The 24,186-nt window shown below is 55.5% G+C and overlaps 1 protein-coding gene across 2 annotated transcripts in view; it reads left to right on the top strand.

The window, feature by feature from the left end:
* Positions 1 to 24,186, top strand: part of INPP5A (inositol polyphosphate-5-phosphatase A) — a 163,029-nt gene that overhangs the window by 101,483 nt on the left and 37,360 nt on the right. For both annotated transcript variants that reach the window (XM_033130170.1, XM_033130172.1), the window contains exons 6-8: positions 5,827 to 5,930; positions 12,485 to 12,537; positions 13,673 to 13,792. In XM_033130170.1, coding sequence (XP_032986061.1) covers positions 5,827 to 5,930; positions 12,485 to 12,537; positions 13,673 to 13,792 — 277 coding nt within the window. The remainder of the gene's footprint in view (positions 1 to 5,826; positions 5,931 to 12,484; positions 12,538 to 13,672; positions 13,793 to 24,186) is intronic.

Here is a 24,186-nt window from a genome sequence, read left to right as displayed (position 1 = left end):
AGGGGTGGGCGGGAACACTGGACCTATAAAGGAACAAGGATGAGAATTACATTCGACTTCTCTTCAGAAACCATGCAAGCAAGGAGGGTGGTGTGAAATGTTTAAGTTGTTGAAAAATCCCTCCAACCTAGAATTCTGTATCCAGCAAAATTGTTCTTCAAAAGTAAAGGAGAAATAAAGACTTTCTCAGACAAACCAAAGTTGAGGGAGTTTGTTTCCAGTAGTCCTGCCTTGCAAGAAATGTTAAAAGGAGCTCTTTGGCAGAAGGAAAATGATACAGGTCAGAAACTTGGATATACATAAAGAGTGTTAGAGAAAGAATTAAATGAAATATTTTATTTTTCTTATTCTTGATTGATCTAACGGATAAGTTTCATTCAAAGTATTAATAGCAACAATATATTGGGTGACTATAACTTATGGATGAGTAGAACAAATGATGGATTTGGAGGAGGAATTGGGATTTCTCTGTTAAAAGGAACCTGCACCATTTATGAAGATATATGGTGTTATTCGAAAATAAACTTGGATTCGTTGTAAATGTATATTGCAGACTCTTTGGCAACCACTTATGTTTTTTAAATGGAGTATAATTGATATGCTAAAAGAAGAGAGAAATTAGAATCATATGAAATGCTCAATTAAACCAGAGAAAGCAGAAAAGGAGTGGAATACCAAAAAAGAAATGAAGAAAAAAGGCAATAAATAGAAAAGTTACAAATATGGAAGTTACAAATATCACTGTAACTACATCAATAATTACTTTAAATGTGAATGGTCTAAATATAATATACCAATTAAAAGACAGCTGTCAGTGGTTTAAAAAAACAAGACCCAACTGTGAGTTGTCTACTGGAAACCCACTTAAAATATAGACACATAAAGATAGAACGCAAAGGGATGGGGAAAGATATCCCCTGCAACACTGATGAAAAGAAAGCAGGAGTAGCTATATTAATTTGAGACACAGCAGAATTCAGATCCGGGGAAGTCATCAGGAATAAACAGGGCATTACGTACGTACTGGCAGAGAGGTCGGTTCTCCAAGAAGACGTAACAGAGCCCAACAACAGCATCTAAATGCATGAGGCAAGAACTGCTAGAGCTGCACGGAGGAGCAGGTGAATCCACTGTGATAGTGGACTTTAACACTCTCCCTCAGAGATGGGCAGACCCAGCAGGCAGAGAATCAGCTGAACTCAAGGACGTGACAGAACCATCAATCGCCTGGACATAATTGACATTTATAGAATAATCCATTCAACAACAGCAGAGTTCATTCTTCTCAGGCTACATGGAACATTCACCAAGACAGACCACATTCTGGGCCATAAAACACACCTCCACACATTTAAAACAACAGAAATCATACGAAGTATATTTTCAGACCACAATGGAATTAAACTAGAAATCAGTAACAGAAATGTAACTGGAAAAATCCCAAAATACTTGGGATATTAAACAACACACTTCTAAATAATACATGAGTCAAAGAAGAAGTCTCAAGCAGAATTTTAAAAATATTTTGAACTAAATGAAAATGAAAGTAAGTACAGCTTACCAAAAATTTTAGGATGTAGTGAAAGCAGTGTATTTGTAGCAGCAAATTCATATATTAGAAAAAAGTAAGACATAAACTCAATAATCTAAGCTTCTGCCTTAAGAAACTAGAAGAAGAACCATTTAAATCCAAAGTAAGCATGAGAAAAGAAACAAAAACTGAAGTATAAATCAATGAAATTGAAAAGAGAAGCTCAATGGAGAAAATTAACAAAACCAGAAGTTGGTTCTTGAAAAGATCGATAAAATTGATAAAGCTTTAGCCAAGCTAACCAAGAAAAAAAGAAGACAAATTACTAATAATATTAGAAATGAAAGAGGAGCCATCACCACTGATCCTTTGGACCTTAAAGGGATATTAAAGGTGTATTATGAACAAATCTGTGCCTATAAATTTGATAACTTGGACCAATTCCTTCAAAGATACAGTCTACCAAAACTCATCCAAGGAGAACTAAATTGTCTGAATAGTCATTTACCTATTAAGGAAATTGAATCAATAATTAGAAACCTTCTAAAAAAGAAAACATCAAGCCCAGATGGTTTCAATGGTAAATTGTACCAAACATTTAAGGAGGAAATGATACCAATTCTCTCCAATCTCTTCCAGAAGACAGAAGCAGAGGGAAACTTCCTGGATCTTTCTATCAGGCTAAAGAAGAAGAATCACGTGATCACATCAATAGGTAGAAAAAGCGTCTGACAAAATCCAACACCCGCTCATGATAGAAACTCTCAGCAAACAAGTAATAGAGAACATCCTCAACTTGATGCAAAAAGCTACAAATACGTAAGACTTAGCAGTGAGAAAGCAGATGCTTTTCCCCCAGATCAGTGATAAGGAGAAGCTGTCCACTCTCATGTGTCTAACATCGTAGTGGAAATCTTGGCAAATGCAGTAAGACAAGAAAATGAAATAAAAGGCTTATTTTTTGTAATCATAAAACTGCTCTAAGGGCCGGTCCAGTTGCTCAGGCGGTTAGAGCTCCCTGCTCCTAACTCCCAAGGCTGCCAGTTCGATTCCCACATGGTCCAGTGGTCTCTCAACCACAAGGTTGCCAGTTTAATTCCTCAAGTCCCGCAGGGGATGGTGGGCTCCGCCCCCTGCAACTAAGTAAGATTGAACTCGGCACCTTGAGCTGAGCTCCCAGATGGCTCAGTTGGTTGGAGCACATCCTCTCAACCACAAGGTTGCCAGTTCGATTCCTCGACTCCTGCAAGGGATGGTGGGCTGTGCCCTCTGCAACTAGAAACGGCAACTGGACCTGGAGCTGAGCTGCGCCCTCCACAACTAAGACTGAAAGGACAACAACTTGACTTGGAAAAAAGGCCTGGAAGTACACACTGTTCCCCAATAAAGTCCTATTCCCCTTCCCCAATAAAAAAATCTTTAAAAAAAAAAAAAAAAGAATACTGTTTTTTAAAAAAAACTGCTCTAAAAATAAAGTCTATTTTTTTTTAACAGAGGACGAAGGCTTCTCCCACCCCCACACCTCCCCCGATCTTTCTCTTTCCTCAAAGGTGACACAGGTTTTTATCTTGAGCAAAATTGCCTTCCTGCAGTCCCCACTCCATTCTGCATTTACACAAAATACTGCTGTGCAGCAGTGCAGCATGGCTGTCCCAGGTGAATGCACTGCTGGTCTGTCACACACCCAGTCCGTTGAGGGCTGGGGCCACCTGTCCCAGGGGTGCCTGTCCTGTGGGTGTCTGTCCAGTGGGCATTCATCCTGGGGGCGTCTGTCCTGGGGCATCTGTGCTGGGGACGTCTGTCCTGTGGTGTCCATCCTGTGGGTGTCCGTCCTGGGGACGTCCGCCTGGGGGGTGTCTGTCCTGGGCGTCTGCCCAGGGTGTCTGTCTGGGGTCGCCCACCACACTGCAGCTCACGAACGGGCTCCTGTACCTACTGTGGTGTGTCAGCCTTGGCCATGAGGAACCCGGCACCTGAACAGACTCTTAGGAAGAATGTTCTTCATCCTCAGGCCTGGGTGAGGCTGACGCTGAGCCCTGGCTGTTGGCTGAGGGCCCTTGGGGGGGCAGCGTGGAGATGGGCACACCGCCCTCATCGGTGAGGGACAGTGTGAGTGGTGCCACCGGCTCCCCACCCAGGGGTCAGCAGGTCTGAGAGCCCCTCAGGCCACCCCTCCCAGTGGTGATGGCAGCAGCTCAGTGTGATCGAGCACCTTCCAGTACAGGACGAGGTGACCACCTGGGAGGAGCGGAGGTCACCTCGTGGGCCCGGGGCTCCCCTTCCTCCTCCTGCTCCCCGTGCTCAGCCCTCTAGACAGGCCCTGCCCCCTCGCTCTGGCAGGGGCTCCCCTGTGTGTGAAGCGTCCCCCTGCTCCTTCCCGGCTGGCCTGGCTCCTCTGTCAATGTCACTCAGGCCTCTCCCTGTGGCCATGCTCAGTAATGGTGTTTGCCTCGTGCTGTGGGGCTCTGTGCCTTCTCCCAGGATGACACTGTCCCCAGCCTTGTGCACCCAGAGGTCCAAACCATGTCCTGTGTCCTTATCTGTGTCCCGTGTCCCATCTCATGTTCCATGTCTGTGTCCCGTGCCCATCGTCTCCGTGCTCCAAGAGGTCGGAGCCATGGAAGGGACTGGGGTGAGGTGGATGGTGAGCCGACACTGCAAGCTGAAGCCCGCGAGAAGCGCCGCGGTGCCCGTGGGACACCTGTCCTCCTCAGGGCCTTTGTCCCCGCTGCTGTGTGATGTCATCGGCCTGCCTCATGGAGACAGCGTGCCGTGCCTGTGCAGGCCCTCGTCCACCTTCCCCCAGTGTGACGCTGGCCGTGTGGGTGACATTTGATAGGTTCTGTCCTGCAGAGGTGGTGGGTGGTCGCGGTAGAAGCTTCTTGTGATCAGACACGCTTCTGTGCTGTTTCCAGTCACAAATGGTGTTACAAATGGAATCAGCCACATGGGGGGTCACTCGTTTACTTACAGAAACCTGTGGCCCCGACCCTGAGGCTCCCGCCTCCCAGCCGATTGGTCCATCTTCCTTTGATGGGCCTTCAGAGGTGACGGTGGTTGGTAAGGGGACCTCAGGGGACCAGCTTCAGAACCAGACGCAGTGAGGTCATCTCAGTGCATCATCTCCGTGTTTGGGAACAAGAGCAGAAAACAGTGGGTACAGCGTGCCCACAGCTCTATCCCAGGAAGAGCTCCATTTCACGTGCTCTGTTCCGCGTTCCCTAAGTCGCTAAAATTCTCGTCCAGATCACCGCCTGGGGCTCCACACTCAGCCTCTCCAAGTCCCCACCCCTAGTGCTTTGCTTGTGCCTGGGGTTTGCTCCTTACCCAACTCACAGTGGAGGGGCCCCGCATCCTGTCCCAAGACAAGTGCATCCCCGCCTCATGCCTGTGGGTCCCTGGGGTGGATGGCCCTCCAGAAACTACAGATTCGACCTGCTTGTGGAACACAGAGCATGACCCCCTCTGACAGCACAGTTAGTCATTTATTGGTCCCCAAGTATTTCCTAACATCACCCTGGCTCAGGCATTGGTGGCCCAGGAACAGAGGGACATGAGATATGAGGCTGGCAGCTGGTGGGAACAGGTCCAGTGGCCGTCTTGGCTGGGGTCTCCCTGTGTTCGTTTAGGCAGGCCCACATGTTGCCCGAGCTCCCTATGTGGCATCTTGTGGGGAGGCTGGCAGCCCCCCACTGACCTGGGCCCCCCACAGGTTTGAGAAATAGACTTGTACCTTTGTTCACCAGACCCCACCATGGCGTGGGGATTCCGTGTGAGGGAAGGATCAGTCCCGGGCCCAGGTGTTAGAGAACCAGAGCAACCCTGTGTGCAGGGGGGCAGCCCGGTGACAGGGAGGCAGCCCAGCCGGTTCTGGAGCACACGAGCCACATCCGGTGAGATGACAGGCAGGTACCTGGGGAGTGCCCCTCTGTCTCCGTCTCGCATAAAAGGTCCTTGTCCTTGGACATGAGTGATGCTGGCTGGATGCACGGAGGAAATCAATGTTATTAAATAAATTCGTATTAAGGTGTGAGCACATGGTAATTCCACAGCCGTCTTACATGTACTCACGTTTTAACGGAGGATGCCAATTAGCCCCCGTAAATCCACCTGCCGGGAGCTCTTAGGGGATAATGAAGTGGAGTGTCACATTCCAGGCGGGCGGCAGTGTGCCAGCCCCGGGGGTCCCCAGGAGCAGCTGGCCTGCCTGGGCCCCACAGGGCTGCGTGTGGCGCTCGGCTGTTGGGTGGGGCATCGTGATGATGTGATTCACGTGATTCCCTGCTCTTTTCCAGCTAAGAAGTATAAAAAGGTCACTGGCAAAGAGATCTACTCGGACACGCTGGAGAGCACGCCCATGCTGGAGAAGGAGAAGTTCCCGCAGGACTACTTCCCCGAGGTGGGTCACGGCCGCCGGCCCGTTCCTCACCGTGCGGTTCCTTTTCAGGGTGCTCACGGCAGAAGTGAGGTTCAGGACGTGAAATCTTACATTCATGTAGGGGCCACTTCGGGCTGTCATGCTCGTGTTCTCTTTCCAAGAGGTTCTAAAACCTGCGTGCGTTCGTCTGGGTCTGGGTCGTCTTAGGTCAGGGCTGAATGTGCCATGTTTATCGTTACATCAATCGGTAAATTTTCTATTATTTTCAGGCAAAGGAACCGTCCCCAAAGGTGTCGGAACGTAATCATCAGTTCCCTTTGGGCCTGGGGTGCTCTGGGGCATCCAGGCAAACCTCGGTGTGAGCGGGTAGATCTGGCCAGTGATGCCACGTGGCCCACACAGCTACCGCGTGCGGGGGCGCGCCCCAGGGGGCGTCTTCCTGTCCCCTGAGTGTGCGATGGGCCCTCTGGCTGGTTCACAGATGAAGCCTGTGGGGGGGGGAGGTGCGGCCAGCGAGAGGCCCAACTGAGAGCCGGAGCTTGGGTGCTGCCCCTGTGTCCCCATGGTGGTGGCTGCTCCTCACAGAGTTCAGGAATTAGGGAAAGGGTGGGGCTGTTTACCACCCAGCACTCGGACACCATCAGCAAAGATCATGTGTTTCCTTTGGGTTGTAATGTGTTTTTGTATAGTTTTATTGTTTTTAGGCAGCCATTACACTGCACACACAATTTTTCATTCTGGTATTATTTAGTAAACACAGCCACCCAGAGTTGGTCACCCTGTCCTCTATCATCCTATAAAGCATGGGCAGATGTGACAGTGACACTGAAGCACTTAGGTGGTGAAATAGAAGACTGGGGTACCTGCCTCCCGTGATGGGCACACTCAGCAGATGACCGCCAGGCTCGGAGCTGGCTTTAGCAAGGTCACACTTGACTGACTTGCGTTACCGCCAAGCCCGGGGGAAGGGACAGTGGCGCCTCCGTGAAGGACGGGCACTCTCGTCACGCTGAGCACCGCTTCCTCAGCCATTGTCCCGAGCCAAAGACTCGGGGTCGGGTTGGCCTCCCATCCTAACCGCCTGTGGCTCTCCGCTGCCCAGCTGCTCATGAGGTTGGAGGAAGACACACCGGAAAGCTCTGGAAGCTTCCACCCTCAACCTCCCAGGAGTACAGCTCATCTAAGGCCTGGTGCTCCTCCCTGAACGTTGGCCACGGTGGCTCCTGTCGGAGAATGGGGCCAGTTCCCTTGCAGGCATGAGCGTCGAGAAGTCGGTTTCCGAGTCTAGTTATGGCTGAGCTCCCGGGCCCTGTCCCCACCCCGGCTCACACTGGCTGGATCCTCGCCTGAGAGTGACCGGGGGCCACAGCAGCAAAGGGAGGGGTCTCGGCCACTTCCCGGACCCGCCACCTTCACAGCCAAAGGAGAACAAGCTTAAACAGGTCCCCTGGGGTGGTTGGGGGACAGCCATGAGCTGGCCAAGAAGAGGCTCTGAGGGGCCCAGCTGCCCTCGGCAGTATCCAGGGTCCTGGCTCTCCTCGGCTCCTGGCCCAACACTCACTAGGTGAGAAGCCCCCAGGCCCCTCTCTGTTTCCGTCACTGGCACCACTGGCCATGTTTGGCTGCGCTGGCAACCTGGGCTCGTCCTAGCTCTTCCCTTCTCATCCTAGGGTCCAGTCCCAGCCCAGGAGGGGCACTGACCCCCACCTGCGGCTGGCTGAGGGCCACCAGAGGTGTCAGCAAGGGCCACAGGCACCAGGAGGGGCCCTGCACCTGGGAAGGAAGGCGAGGGCGACTGGGGGTGGCCGTGGGGGTGGCCAGGGCTGGCTGTGACCCCTGGATGGCAGGTGGGTAGTGCTGGACACAGGGCCTGCATGGTGACGATTCAGGCTGGTGGGGGGGATCTGAGACCACACCACCCCCCCCCAGCAGTTCAGTATCTTGTTTGGAATTTCTCCTTTAATTGCCACTTTAAACTTTTGAACTGTTGCCAATGCTGAGCCAAGGGAGTGAGGACCTGCCAGGTGTGCTGGCCCCAGACTGAAGAGGTGTCCTGGCCCTTGGAGGTGAGCTCTCCGCTCTCCCTAGCCCCCCTCCCTCCTGTGTGCCTGGGACGCCCACAGGCTTAACCCCCAGGCACGCCCTTCTCCGGCCTGTGGCCCTTGCTGACACAGCCTCCCCGAGGGTGAGGTGCACCCTGAGGCCCCCACTTGTGATGGATCCCAGCATGTGGCCTCGTCGCCCCAGGAATGCGCATGGCCCCCCTTGGGGCCCCCTGTCCTCTTGTCGCATGTTGGTGACCCCAGAATTTCAGTCCTCTCACTGCACGTTTGTCCTCAGAGATGAGGTCACTGGAGGCTGCCAGCGTCTGTGGGCTGTGAGCGGTGATGCTCCCTGGAGAACAGGCTTCTGTGAAGGCCGTGTGTCCTTCAGCCGACAGAGGGACTGCGTGCCGTGTGGGCCGGTCCCCGTGGAGGAGGCACCACAGCGGGCCCCTTGGGCCGCCAGCCTCCGGCGCTCCTGACCCTGCCAGCACCTCACAGCTCCCAGCACCTTTCCCTACGTGGGCTCCCTGTCTGGATAGGCTCCTGGCCCGCCCCAGGCGCTCAGGTTCTGCTGGGACTCGGTCCCCAGGTCCCGCATGTCGGGGTGGCCGCTCTTTTCCCTCCAGTGCCAGGTGGCGTAGGGCAAGGAGGCCCGGGGCTCGGGCTGAGGGCCTCAGCTTGGAGTCCCACCTCCATGGCCACCCCCCTGGGAGGGCAGACACCCTGCTGGGGCTGGGGCACGGCCCTCGGCCTTGGTGACAGACAGCGAGGGCCCACCTCCTTTCCCTGGGTCGCCACACTTAGCAGACCTGGCCCCAGCGTGACCGCACTGCCACATCCACAGGCCATAGGGAAAGCTCATCTCTGGAAGGAATGGACCTTGGGGTGTCGCTAGGTGGACCCATCTGTGGACCAGAGAGCAGCATGTTGCTGGGATGAGGTGACCATCATACCCGGGCAGTGGCCTTGTTGGGTGGCCCTCTTCACTCCCATCGACGAGATGCTGCCACATTAGGAATAGTCTCAGTGTCGGTCCATGTGGTCTTATGATGCGAGGCTCTGCAAGTGAAGTCACAGTGCTTCTAGATGTGAGCCAAGCTGTCCCTCCATCCTGGGAGGGGACCGAGGCGTCCCTCTGTCCTGGTGAGGGACTGAAGGGGATCTCGTGTGAACTCAGCAACACCTCTATGTCCTGTGTACCGCAGGGCATTTTCCAGGTTGCTGAACTCTGCAAAGCATCTTCACCTTCGGGGTCGGCAGGGGCACTGGGCGCCACGTCCGCGAGGCCGGTGCCTGGGGCCAGTCCTTGAGCTTTATTTGAATGCACATTGGGGTGGGAATTAGTTTCAGACGGATCTTCTTCTTTTATTGCCATCACTTAAGGATAACGTAAGTGTAATTACCATCGTGGAAGCTATTCTAGATAATTACAGCCCAGTGCGCAGAAAACTAACAAAACTTTCTCTGCTGATTTACGGCTGCTCTTGGCTGGCATGAATTTCAGATGCCGCCTCTGGGAGCAGCACTCCAGGTAATGGGAGACCATTTTTAAAACGCAGAGTGAGTGGTGCAGTCGATCAGGCCGTGCCGTCCCTTCCTCTCGCCCGTGCGGAGGAGCTGGCCGTTCCCATGCATCACGGGCACCCCCGCCTCGTGTGAAAGATGAATTCATCTCAGTAATGCTGCAGGGTGGCCTTCGTGGGCGGCTGTGCGCCGGTAGGCTCTGCGCAGCCCCTTTCTCCGAGCTGATTTATGCCGTCTTTTAGTAGATGAAACCGCCTGGATTCCCAATCCATCTGCTGCCTAAAGGAATCCTATTAACAGGGGTCTGAGCAGAGACTTCATATTGTGGGTGAGCGATGTGGCAGCCCCCCACCCCCAAGCGTGACGTGGCTTTCATTTCATGGTGATAACCTCTCGGAGAGCCAGAGCGGCCACCCCAGCCCCTGCCAGCCCCGTCCACCATCGCCCGGCGTCCTCAACAGTCTCAGGAGGTAGCTGGTGACCTGAAAGCGTAGCATGTAGACATTGGGTGGGAGCAGATCAGCCAGGGCCCTGCCCACCTGCACCTGCTCACTCTGCTCCCACTGCAGAGACCGTGACCCAGAAACGTCTGTGCGTCCTTCACAGCCTGCCCGCCCAGGAGCCTGTCAGGCTGGAAGGGGCCACAGCTGAGTCCTGCAAGCCCTACTTTTTGACACAGGGGTAGTACAGACCCCTCCTCCAGTGGCCAAAGGAAGGGGTCATATTGGTGGGCACTGTGGAGGGGAGGGGGCTTCAGGGCCCCTCTCAAATGTAGGAGTGCCTCAGGCGGTGCCAGGTGAAGGAGCCTGGATGGCGGCCTTGAGGTGTCCCCGCATTCCAGAGTTAGGTCCAGAGTCGGGGGGCGGGAGGGAGCAGCTGCCCAAGCTGGGGTACAGGGCTCCCCCGGGGGGCGGGAGGGGACAGAGGTTGGCAGTGCTTGGGAACAGCCTGTCAGGGTCACTTGGAGGGGAGGGGAGTCCCTCGGCTGTGCAGGGATTCACACAGGAAGCAGGGGCCTGACGGAAGATAAATTGCTGGCTCTGTAGGAGGGACCAGGGGCAGGCCTGGCAGACAGTAGGTGCATGTCAGACCGCTCTCCCTACCGAGCGAGGTGGCTGTCCTTCTGTCCCGGGACGATGTCCCTGCGTTCTGCTCTGGCGATAGGGGCGGTGGGCCTTTGCAGGGTAGCGTGGATCCGTCCCACCCCGCAACCAGTCTGGCTCCCGCTGCAGCCTACGCCCGGGTGGGTGCCTGAGAGCACCAGCGACCTTGCATCTGGAGTCTGGCCGCCCCACTTGCCTGCTCTGTGCCCTTGAGCCCAGTTCCTAACCTCCGCGCCTCAGTTTCCTGGTGCTGACACCCCCCGTGTGCTGATGAGTGGGGATGCGTTTGTGTGCGTCAGCGCGGGGCCCGCCAGACCCCGCAGCCCAGGCTGCTCCCCACCAGGCATGTGACACTGCGCTCCGCACCTGGCGCCGTCACTGCAGATACAGGTCCAAACCAGGGTCACTTGGTGACGCAGCGGCAACGTAAGACATTCGCCTGGAATACAGCCAAGAAAGACCACCATTGGGGTTGGTGCTGACCTTCAAGGTGACCTTGACGAGGGTGCTCTGGGACAAACGGCTGCGAGGGCTGATGGGAGAAACAGGACCCCATGTGCAGACACCGCCTGTGGAGTTTGTTGTTAGGGAAGTAAAACACCAAATGGGCTGGGAGCTGAGGGGGTGTGGGGTCCAGGGCAGCCCCTCCTCGAGTCGTCCCGTCCGCTCCTATGGGCGCTTCTTGCCTGTAGGGAGCACACGTCGTCAGCGCTTAGGTGGGTTCTCGTGTGGTGACCGCCGTCCCTGTGTGCCGGCCCACGTGACACCTGGCCTCGCCTCCCACCCCTGCCTGACCCAGGGCCCATGTCACCCCGTGTCCCGTCCCCACATGCAGCACCAGAGGGAACAAAACACACGACACCCTGCCCAGGGGAACCAGACCTTTTCATCCAGCTCCCTCAGGTTTGCCGAAACGTGACCTGGGGATCCAGCGAGGTCCCTCACGGTCTCCTGGGGGTTGCCAGGGGTGCTGGGCGGTTACCCTCCTCCCCAAACTGCTTGGGCTCTGACACTACCCTGCTCAGTGTGGCTATTTAAATTAAAATTAATAAAGGTAAAACGGCAACATTGGGCTCTTCTGTCATACACTTCCAGTGCTCGGTGGTCCCAGGGGCCAGTGGCTCCTGTACTGGCCATTGTGACACCGGCGTTTCCATCATCTCGGCCTGGGCACGAATGGACGAGATGGTCCCTGCACTGTGTGAGGCAGGCGCCAGCCCAGTGGGTGTCTGAGCCGCGGTTGCCAGCAGCTGTGGAGGGTCTCAGTGTGGGTCCCGCCCGACACCCCCTGCTCTGGTCCTCTCACGTCACAAACCAATAAGAGGAGTATGGGGAACAAGTCACCTTTCTCCAAGCTTCTGGAACAAAGGTCATTCGGGGAGATAGGAGAAATGTAGCAGAAATAAATTCTGGGTGTCTCAGGTTGGATGCCCTCCTCTGGTGCCACCAGTGGATGGGTTCTCGGAAGGGGCCTTCCTGCAGCCACACACCCGTCCTTTTGGTCATGGGCTTCTGTCGCTCGCCAGCTGTGCAGGATGTTCTTCTGCCAGCTGTCCCCTGTGCCTGGCCAGGGTGTCCTCACTTCTGCCCGGAGGGCCCCTCGCTTGTGTCCAGCCCATAGTGGCTTCCTGGAAGCTTCTCTGGAGTCTGGGGAAGGGGCTGAAGAGACAGTGGTGGCCGTGCATGTTTGGACCTTTTCTCCGTATGCTGAGCGTGGCGCGTGCCAGCCTGTGCCCACCAGCTTGGCCTGCACCACGAGTGGCACCAAGCTCTGGGCAGAGGCCTGCAGCTGAGGGATGACCATTGCCTCCTGACTGCAGGCCTGAGGTCACTGTGAGGGAGGCAGTGTGTGTCTGTCCTTCCTCTTTCAAGCCACTTACCTGTGTACTTGTTTGCTTTTCAGTGCAAATGGTCAAGAAAAGGCTTCGTTCGGACGAGATGGAGCGTCGCAGACTGGTATGTTTATTGTGCTGTCTGCGCTTCAGACGTATTCACTCACACCTTTCCCTTTTGTGTTTTGCACAAGTGATGTGTGTCCAACGTCCCATCAAAGGCTGTGCTGACCTGAAACCCCCTTCCCTGCTCTGTGACCCTTTTTGTTCTCGGTGACACCATGTGACACAGAGTATTGTCTCCCCGTCCCTGTGAGTACAGCGTCCAGGCGCTCACAGGCCCAGGGCCCACCGCCTCCCCGGTGGGCGCGAGAGTCCCAGCACCGCGGCTCTCCGGGCAGCCCCTCGCTCGGGGTCCTACCGCAGCCACGTTCAGGTGCATGAAAGTGTTCTGGTCGCCTGTCCTGCGGGGCCTTTGGGCACGCGTGGAGCAGAGCCCCACTTGCACCGGGCCAGCCTCGGGCAGCCTTCCTGCAGGCCCGTAGCTCTCATGGTGCCTGCCCCACCTCTGTGTGTGATGGGAACCTTCAAAGGTGACCTGCGTCCCCTGCACGCTGAGGTGTGTGCTGTTCGAGGGGTGGGGTGTGTGTCGCTTTAACTGGGCCTGGGGAAAGGCCTGTCCTTGTGCTGTTGACGCACTTGCCCAGGCACAGGGTGGGGACCCCACTGGAGCCCGGCAGCACCGTGGAACAAGCACTGCTGGGCGCTGGCCTTGGGACACCACCAGGGGCCGGCGGCCGGCTATGGAGCCTGCACCCCACCTAAACTTGGAGTGCCCCCCTTGGGTTGCCAGCATCAGCCGGGGACTCCAGCCTGGGGGATTTGGGGGTAGGGGCACCAGCCCTGAGCCACCTCTGCTGGCTCGTTCCCTCTCTTTCCCTCCCCCTCCCCCCTCCTCTTCCCCATCCCCGTACCCCCTTCCCCCTCTGGCCCCTCCTGGCTTGGCTGGCAGCTTGAGGAAAGTTTCTGTGATTGTGTCTAAGTCTTTTTCCTTTTCAGCCAGAGAAGCTAAGTACACTTACAAACATGTTTAAAGATAACACCCCAGGTCTCGTGTGTCCCCCTCTGAGCGGGTGGACGTGCCCTGGGTCAGCCTGGAGCTGCTGAGGGGGGCGGGAGCTTGGCGCCCCTGGCCAGGCCGGCCCCACATCCCTCGGCTCTGCCCTTTGTCACCTAGTCTCCTTTCTCTGTGTCCGCAGCGCCTTTGACTTGGTGAACATCCACCTTTTCCATGACGCCTCCAATTTGGTCGCCTGGGAGACCAGCCCCTCGGTGTACGCGGGCATCCGGCACAAGGCCCTCGCCTACGTGCTTGACCGGTAGGTGCTGGTGGCCCCGCCCCGCCCAGGAGGTGGGGCTTGTCTTTCAGACGCTCCTCCTCTGTGTCTTTTTCTATTTTCCCAAACTATGAAACTCGCTATGGCACAAATCGCGATCCCATCCCAAGGCTCCAGCCGTCCCCCTGGGTGGACCGAGGTGAGTGGCTGCAGCTCCAATTGGGGGCTTGATAAGAAAACATGTCTGGAGCGACGGCAGCACACAGGTGTCAGCTGTAGCGTCTCAGAATCTGGCATTTACATCTCGGCCATGGGCTCGGATCCATGTGTCCCTGGGGCCCCACCAACCGTGGGCAGCACCTGGCATGGCTGTGGGGTGGTCTGGGCCTTTGGCGAGGGCAGGGAGCAGCCCAGGTGTCTTCAACGCAGGGCTCTCGGCCGTCTGCTCGTCCCCTTGTCACCGTCCACTCCTTGCTCCCCTCACACTGCTGGTTTCCAGGACCTTCTCATCCTGGACCCCATGGGAACCTCCATCTGTCGGTGGCAGTCTCCTGTGACCTTTCATGGGGTCAGAGAGGTGACCCCATGGAAAGAAAGGTGAGCCGGCACCTGATTGATAGGGCAGCTTTGGTCTGGGGACCAGGGTCCTTCTTGTTTTGAAGATGGGCCTCTTGCTGGAGCTGAGCCCAGAGCCCAAGTCTGTCATCTGCTCAGGTCTCAAGCAGGTCCTCTCTCAGCGTCCCGTGGCCTGGGTGACGGTAGCCATCCACGTGGGCTTGGGACAGCCATCTTCCCATTTCTGCCCAGCAATTTCAGATTTTCCCAGGACCCCAGCGTGTCCCCTGCTCCTGCGCAAGGACACCAGGTTGTGTGTCCAAGTAAATGCCCTACTCCCTGGCCCCGCGTCACCAGCCAGCCTCTTTAGGGTGCCCCTCACCTCTCTACCCCTCCCTCCTGCCGCCAGCCGCCCCTGGGCCTCCCCCCAGCCAGCGGGCTTGGCGTGAGACAGTGACACCAGTTCACCTCCGGAGGCCCTGAGATCGAGGCCCGTGCCCTGACCCAGCACCTGCATTCCTGCCGCCGCCTGCCAGGCCCACACAGAGGAACCGAGTGTAGGGCACAGGGTGTGGCTGCCACTGCCATTGCCACTGCCATTGCTCCCGCACCCCGAGGGCCGGCCTCAACCCCGGACGTACTCAGCCCGGGGCTGTGCGGGAGCCTCACGACCCCTGAGGTGGCGAAGGGCAGAGCAGACCTGAGCCCAGCCTGAGCTCTCCGCCTGCCTGCTGAGCTGGGGCCCTCAGCACCCAGGGACCCGTGTGTGCTGGGTCCCAGCATGTGGCCCATGACGGCCCGTGACGGGGGCTTCTACCACCCTGTCCTGGGAGCCTCATCCTTTGGCCTGCTTGTGCTTGAGTCCTTTGTTGCCTGTTCTCACCCAGCTGGCTCTGGAGTGACTCCAGCACACAGGGTCATGTCACCTGTCTGTTCTGAGGCCCAAGGGAACCAGAAATGCCAGTGCTGGCCTCGGCAGGTTCACTCGGGGACACTGCCCTCACGGCGTCTGGCGTGGGACAGTGTCTCAATTTAGGGGTGGTAGAGAGGGTGGTGTGTGTGGTTACATCTAATAATAATGCCAATAGGAGAAGGATGATACAGTGATGACACCCAGTTAATGCCCAGGGCAGCCCTTCTGGGAGGGGCTGCCTCGCCGCAGCCGTGGCTGTCCTCCCCGAGAGCCGCCAGGCTGGGTGATTTCGGGCAGAGCCACCACCCCTGGCACAGTGAGCTTGGGGCCAGGGAACAAGGACCTTACTTGGGACCTGCCGGGTTCTGTGTGGGCTGCAGGGTCTCCCTGGGACCTCCCACGGAGCCCGGGCCTGACACAGGTTTGTGAACATCTGTCTCGGTGATGGTGGTCAGGTTGTCAGTGGGGTGTGGCACCATCCTGCAGCTATGCGTTCCCAGGAGCCCCTCCTGTGGGGAGCCCGGCCTCTGCACTGCACAAAGGGCGTTTCTGTAGGAGCGTGAACACCGGCCGCCCTTTCATGGGGCTGCTAACCTTTTGGCAGCCACCAGCAGACTGCATTCTGCTCTGCCGCTTGGGAAGACAATGCCACGCTGGCCCTTTGAATGGACGCTGCCACCAACAGTGCCCCATTCACGCTTTGGGAACCGCTGGGTGCATTGTCTGCAGGCCGTGGACGCAGCGAGACAGCCAGGAGGCTCCTGGGAAGAGAGCCCGCCTTTTCTGGCCTAATCTCTGCAGAAAGCTCCCAGGGCCCTCGGTTCCACCAGCGTGTGGCATCAGACCTGGGACAGGTGGCACGTCAGCCTCAGGCCCATCCCTAAGAGCTGCTGTGGGAGCCCCACGTTCAAACTGAGAGGTGCCTGGTACAATGTCCGCAAGTTTTCTGTAAACCTAAGGATACTGCAAAGTAAAAGGCGTGTCTGGAGGATGGAGAGACAAACACTGTCTCACGTGTGGGAACTTCAGGAGAGTTTAACCTCCCGGAAGCGACAGCTGTGACAGCCCCGAGCCCCTGGGCCGAGCCATCCTGGGAGCCCGAGGCCACAGCCCCCGGCCACTGGCACGGATTCCGCTGTGAGACCCCAGAGCACATGGTTCTCAGTGTCAGCAGGTGCAGCCAGGGGCCCCTCAGGGGTTATCGCAGAGTAACTTTTATGTTTTTCCTGCAATTTGTGGACTTTTGCTTTTAGTCTTGTTATGAATGTTTCAAAAAGAAGACAAACCCCCAGTGAGTGAAGACACTTGGAAGCGAGCAGAGCCGCTGGGCTCGGGAGGGGCTCGCGTGCAGAGGGCCCCTGGGGCTGAACGCCTGTCGTGGGGACAGGCCCGTCTGTCTCCCAGACACACAGTTAAGCTCTTTGGGGAGCATTTTGGGGATTAAACCCGAAGCAGAGACCTTAGTTCGCACTGTCCTTCCTGAGGCTCCAACCGCTGCAACTTCCTGAAATCCTGGAGCTCTCGGCCGTGAAATGAGATTTTTTTTCCACAAGTGACAGGGCTCTCTGTCCCCCCTTTGAGAGGTGGCCTGGCCTAGTTCAACAGAAACATTTTTACATTACCACTGTGAAATCTTGGCATAAAGCGCCCCTTTGTCCCCCCATTATTTTCTCACAAATACAGTCCATTGTCACCACGGCTGAAGTTAATCTGATCAGCATTGGGACATTTAACTTTTATGTCCGGTCAAAAGAGTTGTTTCATGCTCATTTGGGGCGTTCAAAGGGGATGATGGCCAGAAAAATAATGTTGCTGGGGACAATTCGGGGCGGTCAGTTTCCCAGGGAGAGGCGATGTGACGCGGCCGCCCACGGCTCCCTTTGTCACCGCAGGGCGGTCATCAGTCAGCTGTCAGCTGCTCAAAAGCCCTCCAGGCTGAATGTGTCTCTTTCAGCCGTTCCCAGAACTTGCCTCGCTGTTCTGTGAGCCAAAGAAAGGCCGCCGGTCTCCAGGCAAAGGACACTCACCACTGCAGATCTGGGGTGCTTGACTGGCCAGCCACCCACTGTCCCCATATCCTGACTCCCGGCTCCGGCTGCCACGGAGGGGGCAGCATGCCATGTCTTTGCTGGCTGTGGACACGTCCTCGTGTCCTTTGGCCTGGAAGCCTGGGTGGCCGCTGTCATGTCTGATTGGAGCCCAGCTAGAAGGGCACGGAGTCCAGGCCAACGGGCCAGAGCCCGGCCACCTCTGCCCCCTCAGCCTGAGGGCTCGTGGCCTCCCTGCCGCATTTTCAGGGCACCAGGCAAGATTGTTCCCGTTAGGACGCGTGAAGCCTATTGCAGTCCCAACAAACTGAGCTTATTGTCCCTTACTGTCAGGTGATTGATGACATGTGTAATATCCTTTATTGTATTTCATTGAAAACAGATTCACGTCCAGAAAAGTGTAGGTGGCTATAGTCGTGGCCCCCTCAGCTGTTACCTTACGTTTCCCTGTGTTTGCTCGTGTGTCCTCTTGTTAAGAAAACAAACGTGGACGTCACCCGCACAGGTCCTGCGTCCTGAGCCCGGCCCTGCCCCTTCCCCACACTCCTGGTGCTCAGTGCCTGTCATTCTGTGCACGCGTGCCCTTTCGTCACACGCATTTCTGTACTGCTGCCGTGCGCGGGCCTGTTGCACGTTTGCACGGTCCACATTTCCACGTCGTACGCAGCACAAGCAGCTTGACCGGCATCCTGCAGCGTCTCGAGTGTCATTAGGGCTGAGCAGCTGCTCAGCAGGCGTTCCCGGCGTGGCCTGCGCTTGCTCAGCGCCCCTCGCTGCGTCCCTCCGTGCTCACCCAACGTCTTGTTCTGGGGGTTTTGCTGGCATCCGGGGCGACATGGGGACGGTGCTTCGGCTGCCCTGCCGTGACTGGGCACAGTGTGTCCTCAAGCCGGCTGTTACTCATGCACACACCAGCCTGGGGAGCGTTTCCCCAGAACCAGTGGGCTTGAGCGCAGTTTTGTATCTGAGGGTCCACCTCCTGATTTTGCGCCACACACGTGAGGAGCGAAGCAGCTGAGGACGCTGAGGTCTTCTGTGCTGGCTGTGGGGCTTGTGGTGGCACCAGCGAGTTCAGGTGTGGTTCTCAGTGTGGACAAAGCATATTTTTTATTATGATGCTCTCTAGAGAATGGAGATTGACAACTACTGACGAAACCCAGCAGGCTGGGTGCCCGAACCGTGCCTGATGGGCCGTGCGTGTTAGAAGGTTGATCTACTGAGAAGTACCAACGTGCTGCCTGGGCCTGACACCCACCCCCCAGCCCCTGCCTCCTCCACCTCAAGAAGCAGCCATGTGAGCTGGAGCCCATTGCAGTGCACAGATGGGGAAACTGAGGCCCAGGCCAGAGCCAGGAAGCAGCCCTGACAGGCGTGAGTCTGTCCCAGTCCCCTCAGGCTGCCATACAAACGAGCACAACCTGGTGGCTGAAACAGTGCAGTCACTGCTCAGGGCTCTGGGGCTGGAGGTCCAAGACCCTGGAGCCAGGGGGCAGCAGGTCGGGCGCTGAGGGCCTGCCTCCTGCTTGCAGACAGGGCCTCGTGCTGTGTTCCCATGTGTCCCCACATGGCGGAGAGAGCTCTGCTGCCTTGTAACAAGGCACTGGTTCTGTCAGATCAGGGCCCCACCCTGTGAGCCATCTCACTGTGACGTCCTCCTTGGAGGCCCAGCTCCAGCATGGTCACGAGGGGTTAGGGCTCCAACATCTGCATTGGGGCCTCAGGCCTCCAGTGACCAGGACAGGAAGTGGCCTCTCAGAGATGCCTGCAGGAGAGTGGATTTTGTACTACATGCCCCCGACGAGAACTTCCCGCCTGTTCTCCGTGCTCTGCCCACTGAGGCTGTGGCCGCAGGCACTGCCACCTCTCCAAGCCACTCTCGAGAGAGAGGTGGAAGGTTTGCGTGGCACCCGTGACTGGGGACTGGGTGTGGCTGTGGGCACAGCGGGTGCTGTGTGCTGGGGCCTTAGGTATCATTTGCCAAGGGCACACTGCCTGCAGGTCAGCAGGCTGGTCACTGAGGCCCCTGGGGCTCATTGGTTGTGGGGACTTTACCTGACGCCCAGGGGGTCCCCAAAGGGACATTTGGATGCTTTGTGCTAACCCTGACACTGGCTCAGGTTCTGTCAACAGATTTTCCCTTTTGCCTTGGCCCGTAGTCCTCCCCCACCGTCTCTGCCTCAGGTGTGTCTGGGACAAGCCATCTCAGAACAGGCTCCCTTGTGCTGGCTGGCGTCGGGCTCAGACGCCTGACCACCTGTGTGGTGGCTGCCGGCCCTCCAGGCCAGAGCCCGCGCAGCTGCGCCCAGCACGAAAGCAGCCCGTCCATTTGTAGGAAGGGGAAAGCAAATTGGTCAGTTTACTTAAAGCAGCTTAACTGTGTGTTTCATACACCATTCAGTTGGATGTTTTAAGTTTAAAACTTAAAGTTTTAAAGGAAACTTTTAAGGAATTTAAAATATTCTAGTTTTTCTAATTCTGACCGTGGATGCTCTCGCTATTTAAAATTGTTGGAAGAGAATGTGGTCTCTACCAGATCTGAAAACCAAACACTGATGTTAGTCGATTTCTAATTCTATATGAACTCCACGGCGTTTGGTGGTTAAAAATGAGAAAGGAACAATTCTGATGTGTTGGAGTCACAGAGGGGATGACTGACGTCTCCTGGCCACGTCGCTGTCCCAGCCACAGCAGTTTTTGGGGGGTAAGAAGTCCCGTGGGCAACCACCTGGAAATGCAGCAGTTTCTGAACGTGCGATGACCCCTCTCGGGACAGTCTCGGTCACTGGAGGTCTGTAACCTGCAGCTTGGGGCACGGTGTCCCCGGGCCCTTCCTCGCCAGGCAGGCCTCTGTGATGCAGCAAGTGTCACCGCAGTTTGTCACATAATGAAATCACCTGTCAAAACAGAAAGACACTCTGTTTTCAAGGCCCAAAAAATTGATTTTTATGGCTGTTCTTGTAATTCCCTTTTTGAATTAGGCACACGATATTGATGTGGGCCTACTTTTTAATCATAATAGCTCCTGACAAGGTAATTAATTTTAAAACAACTCTTTTTTTCTCCTGATCCAAATGGCACTCTATTGAAATTAAAAGTGAGAGCCGGAGGCCGCAGGCCTGGCACTCAGGCAATTGCCTCAGGCTGTGACAGTGCCTCACGCTGCCGACCTTCCAGACGGGCTTGTTATTGATGTGCTCAGGCCATTATATCAGAAAGAGCAGGGCACGGAAATATGATAAAGTTTAGGTTTTTAATGATAGTCTTACAAGGTTCTAGACGTGCCGATGAAATGCTTCGCCATCATCGCCGGCCCGTCCGTCCGTCCATCACCGTCACCGGGCACTTTCCTCAGAGGATGGGCAGCAGCCTGAGGGTGGTGGGGAGAGTCCCAGGCCTTCAAGGAAAACCTTGGGAGGGCCGGTTCTCTCTCTGTACACACGCTGGAGGGTTTTTAAGTTGATTCAGTCCGTTATTAAATCTGAAATTGGTTTATTTTTAAAACAGGAATTTACCTCAGAGTGGGTTCCATCATTTAATCAGCCAGTCATTTGCTTCCTTGATTCAGAGTCAGGGCGTCAGCTGTCCACCTCTCTTTGTAGCCTTTGATTTCCTTTCCATCAGAAGTGAGGAGAGTCGCTTAAGCTTGACGTTTCGCACCAAGAGAGGACACCGGTGGCCCCGCACTTTTCAGCATCCGACCAGAGCAAACCCCTTTCCTTGGAGCTCAGATTCAGTGCAGGTGTTTGGCTGGGAAATGGCTAAGAATGGGCGGGTGTCAGGAAACAGCCTGTGACCAGGGATGCTCACGGTGCTGCCTGTCCTTCCCTCATCAGGCCTTTGCAGGGTGAGGCCCTGAGGACAGAGGACATGCTCACTTGCTTGGCCAGGTGGTCTGGGAGCCTTTCCCGTGGAGGTCGACTCAGAGTCAAGGAGGCAGCTGACAACAGCGGGCTGGGGTGGGGCGGCAGGAGCTGGGGAGGAAGGGAGAGAAGGAGCGCTTCCATTAAGGGTCTCCTGCCCTGGGCCGTGGGGCCCATGTGGCCTTGGACCCTCAGCCACCTCAGGGCCATCGTGGAGCTGAGCTGTGTGGATTTGCCCACTCCTCGAACCCAGGGCTGTGGGCTGGCGGTACTCGTGCCCCAGGGCAGAGGCGGGCAGCTGCCTGGCCGGGGGTCAGGGCTGGGCTGCGTCTGTGAGAGGTGCAGAGAACTGACAGGGGTCCTGAGCCAGGGGGAGAAAGGCTGGGATGGTGAGGGAGCCCGCAGCTGCCTCCCAGCTTCAACACGCAGATTCGTTCTGCTGAGGGGTCCCTGTGTCTCCCGGGGGCGCCCGGCTCCTCGGGGCTCCTGTGGACAGGTGGGGGGTGGGGGTGCAGGCTTCTCTGTGTGGTCTCAGCAGTCAGGAGTCATCAGCGGAAAGAGCTGTAAATGCCTGTCTGGGTTTTTTGGAGAACACTGTGACTGAACCCAGTGACTGTCCTGTCACCTCTAGCTGGTGAGGGGCCTCCTGGCAGCACCCTTGCAGTGGGGACTGTGAGAAGGACGGGCCCTTAGCTGGTGGCCCCTCGTGACAGCAGAGCATGTCACGATCTTCTCGTTTCCAGCTGGGGCTTCCTCTGTGCACAGGTTCCAGAGCCCACCCGTCACAACATGCGGGACCAGGACGCCCGTGTCCCCAAGGGGAGGACACACCCGTCCATCTCTCCAGGAGCCCACACTGGTTCTCTGAACCATGTTTTTCTTCTAATGATGTTTAACAGCAGAAAAAGGTGTATTTATTTTTGTTCAGGATGGCTGAGATATTGATAGCTAGCCTTCTGCTGACAGAGTCCTGTGAGGGCAGGCTCCTCGTGGGGGTGGATGGGAAGAGGGGAGCGTGGCTGGTCCTGGGCATGGTGGCCGTCGTGGGCTGTCAGGCACACGTGACTGCCAGTGTCTCTGCTGTCCCCATTCCTGAGCTGTATTTCCTCTACAGAAAGATGTCATTTTAAAACAAGGCAGTGAAATGACTGGTCATCTGCACAATTAATAAGTTTGTAAAAATATGTCCTGTCTCTTCAAATTAATATATAAATTAAAAGATATTCCAATTAAAAAGGAAAACAAGAATTTTCCTTTTTCCAATTAAAAAGGAAAACTGGACTTTAGCTAGATGACAGAGCAGTTGATATACAAGAGAAAGATGAAGGCAGCCGATGTGGTTTTTAAAAGAATTGTTTGTAAGAGAGGCTTCCTTACAAGAAGTCAGATTAATTCAGTATACAGGACAAAGGATAGGCAGAAAAGAAGAGAAAGAGTCTGAAAAAGCCGTGTGTAATTTGGGGGCTTTTGTGCCATAGGCGCTCAGAGGGAAGAGGATTGTGTGTTTACTAAGTGATGCCCACCAGTGTCCCACTGGGGAAATCGACAGGCTGGGTCCCCACTTCACACGGATTCCAGATGGATTAAAGGCTGGCCTAACACCTCCACCTCAGAGACAAAGGATGGGACCCTGCGGGGAATGGTCTGGAGAAGACAGAAACTGCCAGAAGGGGAGGTGATGTATTTGACTGCATGAAAATTAAAACACACACATGACAAAAGATGCCATAAACAAAATGAAAAGGGTAGCCACAGACTGAGAAGAAAGAGGATTAATGTCATGATTGACAGGGAAACTCCTAGAATTCAAAAAGAAAAAGGCAATATACTAAACAGAAAAACAGGCTCTGAACAAGTAGAAACAGGGAAAGTGCAGATTCCAACAAGTATGGGAGAAGATGGTCGAAGTCGCTGGTGATCACAAAACAAAAACAGCGTTTTCCCCTCGGATCGCACATGTGAAACAGCATGTGGCAGAGTCACCGTCGCAGCCCCTGCGCGTGTGAGCGGCAGCTCTGGGCTGCCTGATGGCTCCGCTCATGGGAGCCGGACTAACCACCCGAGTCCAGGAGCAGGAGGCGGGTCCTCAGGCCTGGGCGGCCGAGCCCCGCAGAAGATACAGCACCCACCTTGTGAAGCGTAAAGCGTGAGACGATCCCACCTGTCTTTCATCTTTTATTTCTCAAGCTGATGAACGCAGTGAGGGAGGCTGAGTGGTGATAAATGCCCCGAGCGCCCCTGGCGTTCGCACCCTCGGGCATGACGGTGTGCTGGGGGCATGCCGGGTCTCGGTACCGGAAGCTGTGAGGGTCGGGTAAGGATGCTTCCGGGCTTTCGCCTGCCCAGTACACTGGGCTTTGAAGTCCATCTTGGGGTGTGGTCTGAGCGGGGTTCCCTGGGGTCCCACCTGCAGCTCTTCACAGCAAGTGTGTCGCTGAAGCCACTGCTTGGCAGTGAAGTTGGGAAAGTTGGTCACAGACTTTCATTCCACACAGATGACACGTCTGTTTCACCGATTGACCTGTTGGCATCAGGAGTACCGTGTTTCCCCGAAACTAAGACCTAGCCGGACCATCAGCTCTAATGCGTCTTTTGGAGCAAAAATTAATATAAGACCCGGTCTTATTGACTGGGTATAATATAATATAATATAATATAATATAATATAATATAATATAATATAATATAATACCCGGTCTTATATAAGACCAGGTCTTACATTAATTTTTGCTCCAAAAGACACAGTAGAGCTGGTGGTCTGGCTAGGTCTTATTTTCGGGGAAACACAGTAGTGGTGGGTGGTGGAGGCTGTGTGTGAGCAGTGCCACAGCTTCCTTGTTCTGAGGGCCAAGTGAAGGAGGCCACTGCCATGGCTGCTGTCAGATGCTTGCCATGGACACGCTTTTCGGGGGAAATCTTCCTGAAACAGTGTCATTGACTTAGAATATGCAGGAAAACTTTTAAGCAAGGCGATATCTGGAAAAGGATGCAGTTGCTGTTACCTTCTAACTTGGAAACATCCAAATGGGGATAATATGTAAACACTTGCAGAGCAAGTTC

The sequence above is a fragment of the Rhinolophus ferrumequinum genome, chromosome 16 (genome assembly GCF_004115265.2).
Source record: "Rhinolophus ferrumequinum isolate MPI-CBG mRhiFer1 chromosome 16, mRhiFer1_v1.p, whole genome shotgun sequence".
Lineage (NCBI taxonomy): Eukaryota > Metazoa > Chordata > Mammalia > Chiroptera > Rhinolophidae > Rhinolophus > Rhinolophus ferrumequinum.
Note: the sequence above shows the minus strand (reverse complement) of the source record. Positions and strands in the feature narration are given on the sequence as shown.